At 60.0% G+C, this 12,859-nt stretch overlaps 1 protein-coding gene across 1 annotated transcript; it reads right to left on the minus strand.

Moving 5' to 3' along the window:
* Nucleotides 1-3,914: 3,914 nt before the first annotated feature.
* Nucleotides 3,915-8,660, minus strand: MISP (mitotic spindle positioning). Its single transcript, XM_082651066.1, has 4 exons — nt 6,906-8,660; nt 6,216-6,346; nt 5,104-5,142; nt 3,915-4,513 (listed from the first exon to the last, which is right to left on the minus strand). Exons 1-4 carry the CDS (start codon nt 8,584-8,586, stop codon nt 4,424-4,426), a joined length of 1,941 nt encoding a protein of 646 aa, XP_082507192.1. The 5' UTR covers nt 8,587-8,660; the 3' UTR covers nt 3,915-4,423.
* Between the last annotated feature and the right edge of the window lie 4,199 nt (nt 8,661-12,859).

Here is a 12,859-nt window from a genome sequence, read left to right on the forward strand (position 1 = left end):
TTCTCTAGTTGCGGCGAGCGGGGGCTACTCTTCGTTGCGGTGCGCAGGCTTCTCACTGCGGTGGCTTCTCTTGTTGTGGAGCACGGGCTCTAGGTGCGCGGGCTTCAGTAGTTGTGGCACATGGGCTCAGTAGTCGTGGCTCACGGGCTCTAGAGCGCAGGCTCAGTAGTTGTGACGCACGGGCTTAGTTGCTCCGCAGCATGTGGGATATTCCCGGACCAGGGCTCGAACCCGTGTCCCCTGCATTGCCAGGCAGATTCTTAACCACTGTGCCACCAGGGAAGTCCACGTGTGCTATTTTTGACCTGCCTTTATGAACGTGGGCACATCTGTGACCTAAGACAGTAGGGGGGATTCTCTGTGACTTTTGCCTTGGACATTGTCCCCTCAACAATCAGGGCCTTTGATGGATTCCCCCTATACTAGGGCAGGACCTGCCTCTTTCCCGGGAGGGCACTGAGTGCCCCATACTCTGTGAGGACACTTCCGCTGGATGTCAGGCACGGAGGTGCTGCCGCTTTCTCCCTCATACACGAGCCTGCTTGTCCAGGAGCACCGTTGGGGCCCCAACTGTCACAGCTGGCCCTGTAGCTGCTAAGTGGGTGTCTGCACATCTTCCAGCCCAGTACGTACAGCCCGTCACCTCCAGGGGGCAGCGTGACTGACGTAGGGTCCACCTGCCCCTCCAGGTGGAGGAAGTGCCCGTGGCCACCCAGCCTTGCAGTCCCCATCTGTCCTGACTCAGGGCTGGTCACACCCGTGGCGTCGCCAGAGGGACAGCGGCCAGTGTGACACAAGCATCGCGCTAATGCTGGTGCTTTGGAACCTGCCTCTCCTGCTGTGCCCGGGGCTCCTGTGAGCACCTTGGGGATGAGCCCGCCAGTCTGACCGAGATCCGGCCGTGGCGCCCTGTCCAGGGCGGCCAGATTCAGCCAATACAAACCCAGGACGTCCACTTACATTTGACCTTCAAAGAAACAATGAGTGATTTTTTTTTTTTTTTTTTTTTTTTGCGGTACGTGGGGCCTCTCACTGTTGTGGCCTCTCCCGTTGCGGAGCACAGGCTCCGGACACGCAGGCTCAGTGGCCATGGCTCACAGGCCCAGCCACTCCGCGGCATGTGGGATCTTCCCGGACCGGGGCACGAACCCGTGTCCCCTGCATCGGCAGGCGGACTCTCAACCACTGCACCACCAGGGAAGCCCGAGTGATTTTTATTTAGCGTAAATATGTCCCAAATATTGCACGGGATATACTTGTACTGGAAAAGTCATTCATCATTGGCCTGATTTTCAAATGGAACCGGGCGTCTGAATGTTATCTCCCATCCCTCCCCCTGCCACCCTGGCCGAGAGACGTGTGGGTGAGCATTCCCTCAGACCAGGCAGCACCTCCATAGCTGACCACAGGATCATGAGCTCGTAGCAGCTGCTGTTGGAGCACTGAGGGCTGGGATGGTTGTCACACAGCAGAAGTTGACGGATACACACAGGGAGTGAGCCCCAGGGCCCGGAGGGGCAGCCCGGCTCCTGGACCCTGATCCCCACGTGGTCCTGCAGGAGTTAACTAAATAAGAGCGATGCTGCCAGAGAAGGTGAAAAACGCTGAGAGTGAGCAAGGGTTCTGGCTTTTCAGTTGGAAACTCGGCTTGTGTTTCAGCCTTTCTAATGGCCTTCGAGAAAACTCCCTCCCTCCCCGGCTCATATACCCCAAGCTGGGAGGAAACCAGGAAAGACTGAACGGCCGCGGGACCCGCAGACCCAGGCTTTGTCCCCACTTCGGCCCCCATCCAGACAGAACCCCCCCCCCCTTGGGAATTGCGCTAAGACTTCATTTAAACCTCTCGCCCAGAGCCTTGTGGGACGGCAGCCTGGCAGGTGGATAGAATTCTCTCTTCGTTCCTTAAGGGCAGAGGCCGGTGAGAAGAATTAAACGAAAAGTGAATCATCAAAACAAGACCTTCCCACCAGCCTCATCGAATCAAGAACTTCAAGGACGCTGCACTTTTCAGGACACTCCTCATCTTTTTAAGCCAGTAACTGGATCATTCCTGGATTGTTCCCAAGGGGCTTCTGAGGTCTTCAAGCGAGAGAATACTTTTCTCTCTCTCTTTTCAAAAACTTGTGGTGAAATACACAGAACATAAAATTCACCATCTTCACCATTTTTAAGCGCACAGCTCGGTGGCATTAAGCACACTCACATTGTTGTGCAACCATCTCACCATCACCTCTAGAACTTTCTCATCTTCCCAAACTGAAGCTCTGTCCCCATGAAACCCTGACTCCCCACCCCTCCCCCGGCCCCTGGCCCCCCACCATCTACTTCCTGTCTCTGTGGATCTGACTCCCCCAGGGCCCCCCTGTGAGTGGAACCACACACTGTGTGTCCTTCTGTGTCTGGTCAGCAGAATAACGGCCCCATGACGTCCCCGTCCTGGTCCCAGGAACTGCAGACGTGTCATGGGGCAGAGGAGACTTTGCAGGTGGGATTGAGTTAAGACCCCTGAGATGGGGAGGACCCTGAATTCCCCGAGGGGCCCAGCGTCATCCCAGGGTCCTTATAAGAGGGAGGCAGGATGGTCAGAGGCAGAGAGAGACGGGAGATGCTGCGCTGCTGGCTGTGAGGATGCAGGAGGGGCCGCGAGCCAGGGATGTGGCGCCTCTAGAAGCTGGAAAAGGCAGGAACCGATGCTGCCCTGGAGCCTCCGGAAGGACCAGCCCTGCCCACTCCTGGATTTAGCCCCGTGAGACCCGAGTCGGACTCCTGACCTCCAGGACTGTCAGAGAACAATCTGTGCTGGTTTAAGCCCCCTGTTCACGATGACTTGTTCCAGTCACCCCAGGAGACTCACATCCTCAGAGCAGGGGGACCAGGGGGACCGACCCATGGACACCAGGGTGAGGATGTGCTGGGACATGGGGGAGGACCTGGCGAGACTCAGGCAGGTTGTATCTAAAGCCCCAAAATGCTTTCCTGAAGGGCGGGGGCCCACATTTGGTTCCTGGGGCTGGAACCCCAGAGAAGAGCTGACCTTGGCCACCGAGGGGCACACCGCCGGGCCCAGGCGCTCCCCCTGAGAACAGATGCCCTCCTGCCTCAGATGGCCTGTTCTGCCCGAAGCAGCCCCCCTCGACCTCAGCTACCCCTGCCCCGGGCACCCTTGGAGACCCGCAGCCTCAGCTATTTCAGGCCACAGAGCCTCCCTGGCCCGTGTGGGCCGCTTTCAAGATGCAGCTCTTAGAATAGCTGTGGCCGTTTTCCCTGCGGCGATTGCAGGGGAAGGAGTTTTAAGGAGGAGAGGGGCCGGGGGCAGCAGGAGGGGACAGGCCCTGCTGGCTGGGTGCCACCAGTTGCTCCTAGCCTCTGGAGGCCCAGGCTGGTGGGAGGAGGGGGCTGCCATCGGGGTCATTCTGGGGTCAAGGCCAGGGGTCCCATCACCATCCCCATGGGTGGGGGTGGGAAATGGAGGCAGGGCAGGTGGAGGGGCCCCTTGGCCACACAGAGGGGCAGCAGAGCCAGGTTTGAGTCCGCTGCCCATGGCCTTGCCCACGATGATCTTCTCTGCGGGGGTTGTGCCCCTGGTGCACACGCGGAGCCTAACTGAAGACCCCTCCAACTTCCCCTGAAGCCAGAGGGCTGGGGACTCCGCAAGCGCTTAATAAGTGCTCCGAGCATGACTGACGGGGCCACGTGGGAGAACTGAGACGGTCACTTGCTCACTGAACAAGCACTGCTTGAGCACCTTCTGTATACTACACTCAGGGATGTGCGGGACAGCCCGGGTGGGGCAGGGGCAGAGGCAGGAAGCAGCAGCCCTGGGGGCAGTGACATCACCCAGAGAAGTGAAGCAGGCAGAGGGGAAGGGAGAGGTCCAGGGCGGCCGACCACACCAGGCGGGGGACGGCCCCGCAGCTGCTTTATTTCATGGGGGGACAGAAGGACCCCCTTCAGACCCCACGTCGAACCCTTTTCTCTGTCCAGGGCTGGCCCTCAGACTGGAGGTTTCCCAGGGCTGGAGCAGGGCAGGTCTCCCCTGTTAGATTGGGATGTCCCAGAAGAAGGAGCTGAGCGTCTCCCCTCTCAGACTAGCGGGAACAATTACATCTGGAGGTGGGGGATTTGGTCTCCTTCTTCCCCGGACCCAAGAGCGTTTGGCAACATCATAGGGGCAGAAGGAGTCATCCCCAGCTTTTGACCCAGAAAGCACAACGATTTCTGCAGGAAAAGAAAAGCGGAAAAGAAAAACCTCAAGCCCAAAAGTGCATCCACCCCTGGGCTTGGCAGCATGAGATTTGAGGTTCTTGGATCTGGATTTAAAGAGGAACCTATGTCCTAAGGCGGGGGCTCAGGATGGTCCGCAGTTCCCAGGGCCCAGGGCCCAGGGCAGGGCAGGGCAGGGGGTGGGCGCCCGGCCCCAGGCTCAATCCTCATCCTCGCTGGCATAGATCCGGGCTTCCCAGCGCTCCGCCATGGCGTTCTTGTGGCGGGTTACCCGTGTGGCCTCCAAGACCTGCAAGAGGAGGCATGAAGTCCCCATCGGGGTCCTAACGCCCCCAAGAGGGGGTCCCAAAAGGTCCTAGCTCCCCTCGCTGCTAACCCATAGGAGAGGCCTAGAGCAGGGGTAAAGCAGGACCATCCCCTCCTCTGTTCCAGACCCTCTACTCCTGGTAATAGTGCCAAGGAATGGGTTAACTCATGCTGAGCTCCACAGTAGGGAAATGCCCGGGTCTGGCATTTGGGACTCAGCTCAAAGAGGGTCACAAATGTATTCCACAAATCCACTGAGGTAGCTGGCCTTCTACACATCTCAGATGAAATGCCTCCCTCAAAGAAAATGCCCCTGTCTTGGGCCGAGTCAGCCCCAAAACCATCTGGTAAAGAGGCGGCACATGGAACCTCTTTCCACAATCTATGCTCGTGACAGGCATCAAAAGCAGGTCACAGAAAAATCCACCTCAGGCAGACACTATCAATCAAGAAGATATCCAGGGAAGTCCCCACACCCAGAAGAAGGGCTTCTGAGGGCCCTGACGCAATAGGGCAGGGGGCACAGATGTGGGAGGGAAAGGCTCAGGTCCTCGCCCCCAGGAGCACACTCACCTCCGAGTTGACTTGGTCAGTGGGGTTGAGGCCGGCATACTACAGGAAAGGAACATATGTCAGCCCCCGGGGCCCTCTAGTCCTGCCCACCCCAGAGCCCCCCTGGACTCAATGCACAGCCCCCTCAGTCACCACTTGGGGCAGAAGGGAAGGTCTTCCCTGCCCACCGTGGTCCCCCCAATCACCCCAAACTCAAAGCCATCCACCATGCTGCTCTCCTCAGTGAAGCCTCGGTCCGTCATTTGCACCTGTTTTCTCTTTGTAAACGTCATCGTAATAAAGACAGTTGACATTTATGGAGCTCTTGCCGTGGCCAGGCCCTACTCTAAGGTTGGAAGGGCGCTGTTCTTATTATCATGCTCATTTTACAGAGGAGGAGACTGAGGGTCAGAGAGGAGTAGGGTCTTGCCCATCACACCGCTGGCAAGCTGCAGGGCTGGGCCTTGAACCCAGGCCCCTGGGCTCCACTCTGCCCCAAACCTCTGGGCCAGTCTCTGAGCACCAGATTGGCGAGGCTGGAGCTGGTGTTATTCTCCATGGTGTCAACAGTACCACCCAGGGAGGAGAGGGCCTCACGGTTAGGAATGTGGGGTTTGGAGTCAGGCCTGGGTTCAAGTCCTGGCTTGGGAGCTCAGACTGTATGACCCTGGGCATAGGCGACTAAGGCTTTCTCCAGAGAATGGGCCACAGGACATCCCTCCAGGGTGTTAAAAGCACAGTGCGTGCAGAGCTCTGAGACATCCCTCATGAGGTGTGGATAATAATCAGAAATAACAATGATGGTAATAAACACATGAAAATAATAAGGGTGATTTTGATAGATTGCCACAGCTCTCCTCCTCCAAGCGGAGCTGCCTCTCAGCCTTTGGCTCAGGGGGACAACCTCATGGTGGGGACCCTGCTTATGTGGCCCAGACATGAAGAGAGGCCCAGTTTACCCATCGTGCACCACACGTGTGGGGGACACAGGCGCACAGTCACGGGCAGGGCAGTGAGGGAGGCAGGTGTCAAACCCAGCTCACCCTTGAGCCTTACCTGACCTTCCCTGGCCCTAATGGGGGGCGTCAGACCTTGTCCAGGCCTCCAAGTGCATGGCAGGGCTCGAGACTCACCCACTGCTCATTCTTCTTTCTCTGCCTGGGGGCATCCTCAGCTGAGGCCTCTGCCGTCCACACCAGGCCGGAGTGCAGGTGGATGGGGGTGAAAAAGTGTGACTCAGACACCGAGTAGCTGTCCGTGATGCCTGGGGTAGGGAAGGAAAGAAAGGGCATCAGGGAGGATCCCGGGGTCTCCTGAGGGCAGAAAATTCATCAGACCCCAGCCCAAGGGACACAGAGTCTGGCTAAGAGGCTGGACCAGTTAAGGAGATGGGTGAATGGACAGACAGAGCAGACAGCAGGTTGCAAAAACTGATAGACAGAGTGACCCACATAGCCAGTTAGGAGAAACTGGATCCACAGCTGAGCCGACCACACAAGGAGAAAAACATTAAAAGTCACACGGGGGGTATTTTGCCTTGACAGAAAAGGAGCAATCGACCAAGAGGCTAGGACACCTGTAAACCTTTATGCACCTAACAACAAAGTGTCCAAATGCATAAAGAAAAAGCCCAAGGCAAAGTTATTTCTCCAAAAGCTACTGCTTAAGCAGACAGACCAGCCAACCGGGGTAGCAGACGAAGTCCCCCAGATGCCCCCCAACCCCCAGCCTCTCCTGGCACCCTCACGCTCCTCATGCCGCCCTCCTCTGCTCCAACCTTTGAGACTCTGAGCAAAGCAGCCCTTCCCAGGACCCTGCCTCACCAGATGCGCGGGAGGAGCTCCTGGAATCTTGGTCACCGCACTCGTCCGGAGGCAGGGAGAAGACCTCAGGGTACAGAGCGCTCCGCCGCTCGTCAGCCACCTCCCGCTCCCGCCGCAGGACGCTCTCCACCTCCCTCTCCAGCAGCTCTGATGACTGGGACTTCTGTAGCCTCAGTGCCGGGGCCCCAGCCACCTCCCAGCCCCAAACTCGGGGGGCCTCAGCTTTCTCAGGCTCATCCGGGACCCCGAACCTCAAGGGACGCAGGCGGAAGTACTCCCATCGCACGACACCCCTGTTGGCACACAGGGGTCCCCGGGGAGGCTCCTGCTTTGTGCTTGCAGGCCTTGCAGAGGACCCCGAGGGATGCCTCTGAGACCCTGCGGCCTTTGGAGAGCCCACAGGCCTGGCCTCATCGGCAGAGAGACCGCTGGGCTTGCGGTAGGTGTGGAAGGCTGGGGGTTCTCCCGGGGGCGTCCGGGGGCTCAGGAATGGCTGGTAGGCATCAGGTGGGATGCGGTTCACCTTCCTCACCTCTGGTGTGGGGCTGGCTGCGCTGGCATCTGGGGTCGGGCTGAGGATGGAGTCTGCGCTGTGGACTCTCCTGAGGATGGGCTGGGGGCCTTCGGAGAACCAGTCGGATATGGACGCCCGGCCCACCTGCAGGCCCTCGCGCCGGTGGTCCTCCTCGCGCTGCGACCCCTGAGCAATGTCCCGCTGCACGTAGAGCGACGGGCGCCCCCTGTGCGGCCGCGGGGCCGTGGCCGGGCTCGCCTTGCTCAGCAGCGGCCTGGCCGGGATCTCCAGCAGCTCCTGCTGGCTGGCCGCCCGTTGCAGCCCCCGCTGCTCCCGGAGGTCTGCCTCCCGCTGCTGGGCCAGCCGGATCTCCCGCTCAATGGGCGTCTCCTTGGCGGGTTCCGGGGACCCCTCTTGGGACCAGGAACCAGGGTCATCCAAGGCTCGGGCACCAGAGCTGGCGGGTAAACCGTGGACCCTCTTCTCGTCCGTGACCACCTCCTTCTCCTGAGGCTTGACTGGGACGACATACCCATTGACCAGGGGTGGCCCGTTCAGGGCCTTGGAGGCCTGGCTGGCCCCAGGCTGTGGGATCCGAGGAACCCCCGCACGGGCGTGGGCCGCCCCGGGTGGAGCGCTCCTCTGCTCCAGGCTCAGGAACTGCCGCCTGGCTGCCAGGAAGTCGATCTGCTCTGTGTCAATCATGTTCTCCTCCAGGGGCGTGGACTGCGGGCGGCCGGGGCTCCTGGGCTCCCCGTGGTCAGGGGTGCCACGGAGCATGGCCACCGTGCCGCTCTTCCTGACCGCCTGGTCCTGAATGACCGCCCGGCGTTCCCACTCCAGGTCACGTGGCCGCCAGGGCGGGGTGTCCCCAGCCTCCAGGTGGTAGGCCTTCACCTCCATCTCATCGTCCTCCGGGCAGGGCAGCTGTGGGGCCAGCCGGCCGGGGAAGACATGCAGGCTGAGGGGTGTCCCCGTCTGCACCATTTCCAGAGAGGCCTCGTGGTCAGCAGGCCAGGCCACTGGCTCATCCTGGCCCCAGCCTCTGGCCGCGGACCTCACGTCCACCAGCTCAAACGAGTAGCTGGTGTCGCCTTTGAAGGCCATGCCGGCCACACGGGGTGAGTGGGGGATGCTGAAGATGGGGTATCTGGTCACTCGGTCCATGTTCTTGGGGTCTCTGCCCACCAGAGGATCCCAGGGTGGAGAAGATCTGGGCTCACTGAGGGAAGAGAAAGACATGTCAGTCACCAGGTCAGAGCACCTGGGGGGAGGTGCAATCCCACTCCCTTCAAGGGCAAAGTCCTGGCCAAGTGGCCTCTGTGACTGGCCCAGGGAAGGGTAGGTGACCCAGCCCTGCCAATCAGAACATTCCACCCTTTGGCCTCTGCGATTGCTTCAGGGATGGACATGTGACGCAACCTGGCCAATGACGTGAAATCCTGGGACTTTGCAATTAACGTGGAAAATTGGACCCTCTTCCCACTGGGCTTATTAGGCTGGTTGGATGAGGCCAAGAGCTGTTGGGGGGCCATATGTGTCCTCCTGTGGATGCACCTTGCTTAAGAGCACCCCCAATCCCAACACAGCATCCTAAAAACTTTGTTTGAGCTCCTGGATCCAGCCACACCTGAATCCCAAGGTGCCCCTGTACTGACCCAACGACTCGGCCCCTGTGTGTCTAACATTTGCAGGTACCCCTCCCACCTCCTCTGCCAGACACTGCACACCCTGCAGGGTAAGCCTTCCACCCAGTTCACCGCTTCCAGACCCAGGGCCACCCCTAGACAGCCTCTCTCCCAGGGCACACACACCCTGAGGTTCCTTCTGTGATTTTTTCCATCTGACATTTACAGATGAGCCCAGTGGGCCTGCCCCTCTCTTGGGGATGTCAAGTGGGGAAACTGAGACCCAGAGAGGGGTGGTGACGAGCAGACTCCCACACCCTCGTTCTCTCTCCTGCACCTGTCCAGCAGGACACCTGGTCCCATCCCAGACAATCCTTCTCAGCACCATAAAGCACCATAAAGGAGCGCCTTGGACCTTGTCCCGCTGGGCCGGGCGACACCCTGACCCAGTCCTCCAGGGGGCCCAGCCCCCCTCCCAAGAGTCCCGGCTCCCTCTGAGCACAGCTCCAGGAGCCGTTGTGAAGGCCCGGCACTTGCTCTCACACCCCTGTGACTCCTGGCGTCCTCACACCCTACCCAGGGCTCTCAAGACCGCCATCCGGCCTCAGGCCAAACCCCCAAACTCTGCAGGCACCAGACCCCAAGGTCGACCCTCTTCCTCCTCCCTGTGCCAGAACGACCCTTATTTCTGTTCCTCCACAGCCTTCTTAGCTACAGCCTACAGGACACCTCCTCCAGGGGGCCCCCCCCCTGCCAGATTGTCCCCAACCTCAGAACCTGTGGCCTGATCATCCTGTGTGTACCCAGCCCGGCACAGTGTGTAGCCACCGTTTTACAGCTGAGGAGAGGAACTCAACTCCTCAAGCGACCATGGTCCCCCGGCCTTGGCCCCCGGGTGCCACCAGAGTTATTGGGTCCATCGCTGCATTTTTACACCAACTTGCTTGTAAAAGCTAAACATGGTTTTAAAAAGAAAAATGCAGACCCTCCCTGAACATGAAGTCGATCATGGGGAACCATGTTACACCTAACGCAGTGTCACGCAATCTTTCAAATATTGAGACTATAATTAAGAAAACAATATTAAAAAACAAGCAGGCTTGGGTAATAAATTCCAGCCAAGCGGGCAGAGCCTCTGTCCCAATGATGAATGTGGCTGGGGGTGCATATCTCTCTGAAGGGAGGGGTTCTATTTAAGGCCTGTCACCTCCCACCTGAAGCCATCAGCCAGGACCCTCTCTCCCTCCCAGTGGGCCAGGTGAGCACCCCCTCCCTCAGCCCGGAGTCTGGTACACAGCAGGTACACAGTGGCTGACTCTCACTCTGGGTGCTCAGGGCCCAGGGTTTGGGCTCATTCTAGCCCAGACCCGGATGCCCCTCCAGCCCCAGCCCACCCTGGACGGCAGGTCTGGTGCCCGCGCCCTGCAGCTCCCCTCGGGGGGCAGGTGTGGCAGGACTGACTCAGAACCATTTGCCTAGTGCGGGGCCAGAGGCTCACCCGGCAGGATTTATAAGCCACATTCCGGGCAAAAGAACCGCACGCCCAGAGGGTGTCAAGTCTGCCTGTGGGTGGGGCAGTGTGGGGGACTGCTCCTTCCTCAGCCCATTCCTTCTGGGTGATTCACTGAGGTCAGTGGGGTGGGGTCCCCCTCGCCTGCGTCCTTGGGCAAGTCTCCCTTCCGACCTCAGTGTCCACACCTGGACAGTAGGCAGAGTCCAGAGCACGCAGCTGCCACCACGAAGGGCTGCCGTGAAGACTCGGCGCCCTGTCCCTGGTATATAGTAGGCACTCGATAAATGCTTTCACGGCAGTGGCTGATGTTATTATTTATACCCTGGATCCACCACCGATCTCGAAGTGACCTTGGGGCAGGCATTCCCTCTCAAAAAGCCTCAGTCTCCCTGTCTGTAAAGTGGGACGTTGCTGACCCCACCGCCGGGTGTGGGGAGGATCAAGGAGGCCTGAGTGGGTGCCTGGCGCAGAGAAACCCTCGGGGAGAAACGCCCTCTTGGAGGCTTCGTGGACTCTGTGCAAATGAGTAGCAATAGCGCTCAGAGCCTCCCAGCTCCTGGTGGGGGTCCTCGTAATTGGGCATCTCACACCGGCAGCTTTTTTGCCTCTCATAAGAGCCTGTGACGAGGGGAACCATTCTTCTCCCCAACATATAGCAGAGGAAACCGAGGCCCAGAGAAGGGTCACACCAGGGAGTGACAGAGCAACAGGTTCTGAAGCCAGGGAGTCTCCACCTCCTCCTCCAGGAAGCCCCCCTGGATGGCTCCTCCCCAGCCCCAGCTTTGTACCCTGTTGATACCAAAACTGAAACTGGGTTTATGGTCCCTGGTGCCACACACCTGCTTCCTCATCACCGCGACTGGCCTCCTGCCCTTGGGCAAAGGCCTGCTGGAGGGGCCTGGGGCTCAGCAGGGATGGGGTCCTGGGCTTCTTCTGTCCCTCGGGGCTACGGTCTCCGGGACCCTGGCTGGCAGAGGCCCAACCCCTGGACACACCTGGACACTGGGCCAAGTCTCTGAACCGGCCCCACAGGATCCCAGCTGCCCTCCCAGAGGCTGGACACCTCCCCACGCTGACTGCCCCATCCCCCTCCTAGGAGCCCTCCGATCCCACGGGAGGGTTGTAGGCTGTTCAAGGCCTCCCCAAGCAGGGCGCTGGCTGGGGCTAAGCATCTCCCCAGAAAGCTCCAGAATTCCCAGAACCAGTGGGGGGCCCTGTGCCTCTGGCCCTGGGGGTGCCGGTCAGGCCCCTCACTTAGAGGGTCAGAGATCAAGGCCCCTTGGATTTGGGGTCCTGAAGCCCAGGGTGGAGACTGGGGACCTGGCAAAGTTCAGGGATGGGGTTCTGCTCCCCTGGGCGGGTGCAGCGTGGGAAGGGCACAGACCTGGCCTCAGAGCCAGCCAGCGGGTACAGAGCGAGGGGAGGCCCCCGCCAGCCCCTGGGACCCCACTGAGTCTGGAGGGGGCTGAGGGTGGGGCTGGGGGCTCCCTCCCTGTACCCTGAAGGCCCCGCTGGTGAGCAGATGGTGCCGCTGGCACACAAACGCCCATGCCCAAAGAAGAGCCCACCCCACTCAGGACCCCCGCCCCCCCATTTCCCCAGACTCACCTCTCGGCTCTGAGCCGCAGCAGCCTCCAAGCCTGGCTCTGACTCTGTGGACGGCACAGGGGCCTCCCAGCCCCGCCCTGCCCCAGGTTGCCAGGGGACAGAGCCCCGCCCCGTGAAGCAGGTGCACCCCCTCCTCCCAGGCCCCACCTGGGCTCAAGAAACAAAGTCCAGAGGAGGAGGAGAAAGACGACACCACAGAGTAGAGGGCAGGCACCACGCCCATGGTGCACGGCCCCTCGGGCCCCAGGGGCCCCCAGCCCACAAAGTTGCAGTCAGAACTCACCCAGAAACCTTCCAGCTGCCGTCTGGCTTTCCCATCACCTCTCAGCATAGCTCAGAGAGACGCTGTCCCTTGCCCGGGGTCACATGGCTGGTCCACGAACCAGCTGCTGTTTCTCGGGGTGGGGGGTGGGGGTTCAAGTCCAAACCCCCACTGTGCCACCTGGCTTAACCCACCCTTTGGGGCCATTTCCCCAGAGAGCTCCTTTCTGGGACCAGCCCAGCTTCCTAGTCTCTGGGGGCGTTAAGCTGGGCCTGGGTTCAAATCCCACTTAACCATTCTGAGCCTCTGTTTCCTCCTCTGGGAAATGGGGACATCACAGGGCTGGGAGATGCCCCCAGCCCACTTCTACATAAAGGGCCAAATGAGGACATAAAGGCACCAGAAAGCGTTGGGATGGGCAGGGCCCGG

This window comes from Grampus griseus (genome assembly GCF_964374135.1).
Source record: "Grampus griseus genome assembly, chromosome: 3".
Taxonomy (NCBI): Eukaryota; Metazoa; Chordata; class Mammalia; order Artiodactyla; family Delphinidae; genus Grampus; species Grampus griseus.

Coding starts and splice junctions, on each gene's coding strand:
- MISP (XM_082651066.1), bottom strand. CDS start 8,586: ATGGACCGAGTGACCAGATACCCCATCTTCAGCATCCCCCACTCACCC. Junction 6,347..6,905: donor GAGCTCCTCCCGCGCATCTG/GTGAGGCAGGGT, acceptor TCCCTACCCCAG/GCATCACGGACAGCTACTCG. Junction 5,143..6,215: donor GAAAGAAGAATGAGCAGTGG/GTGAGTCTCGAG, acceptor CCTTTCCTGTAG/TATGCCGGCCTCAACCCCAC.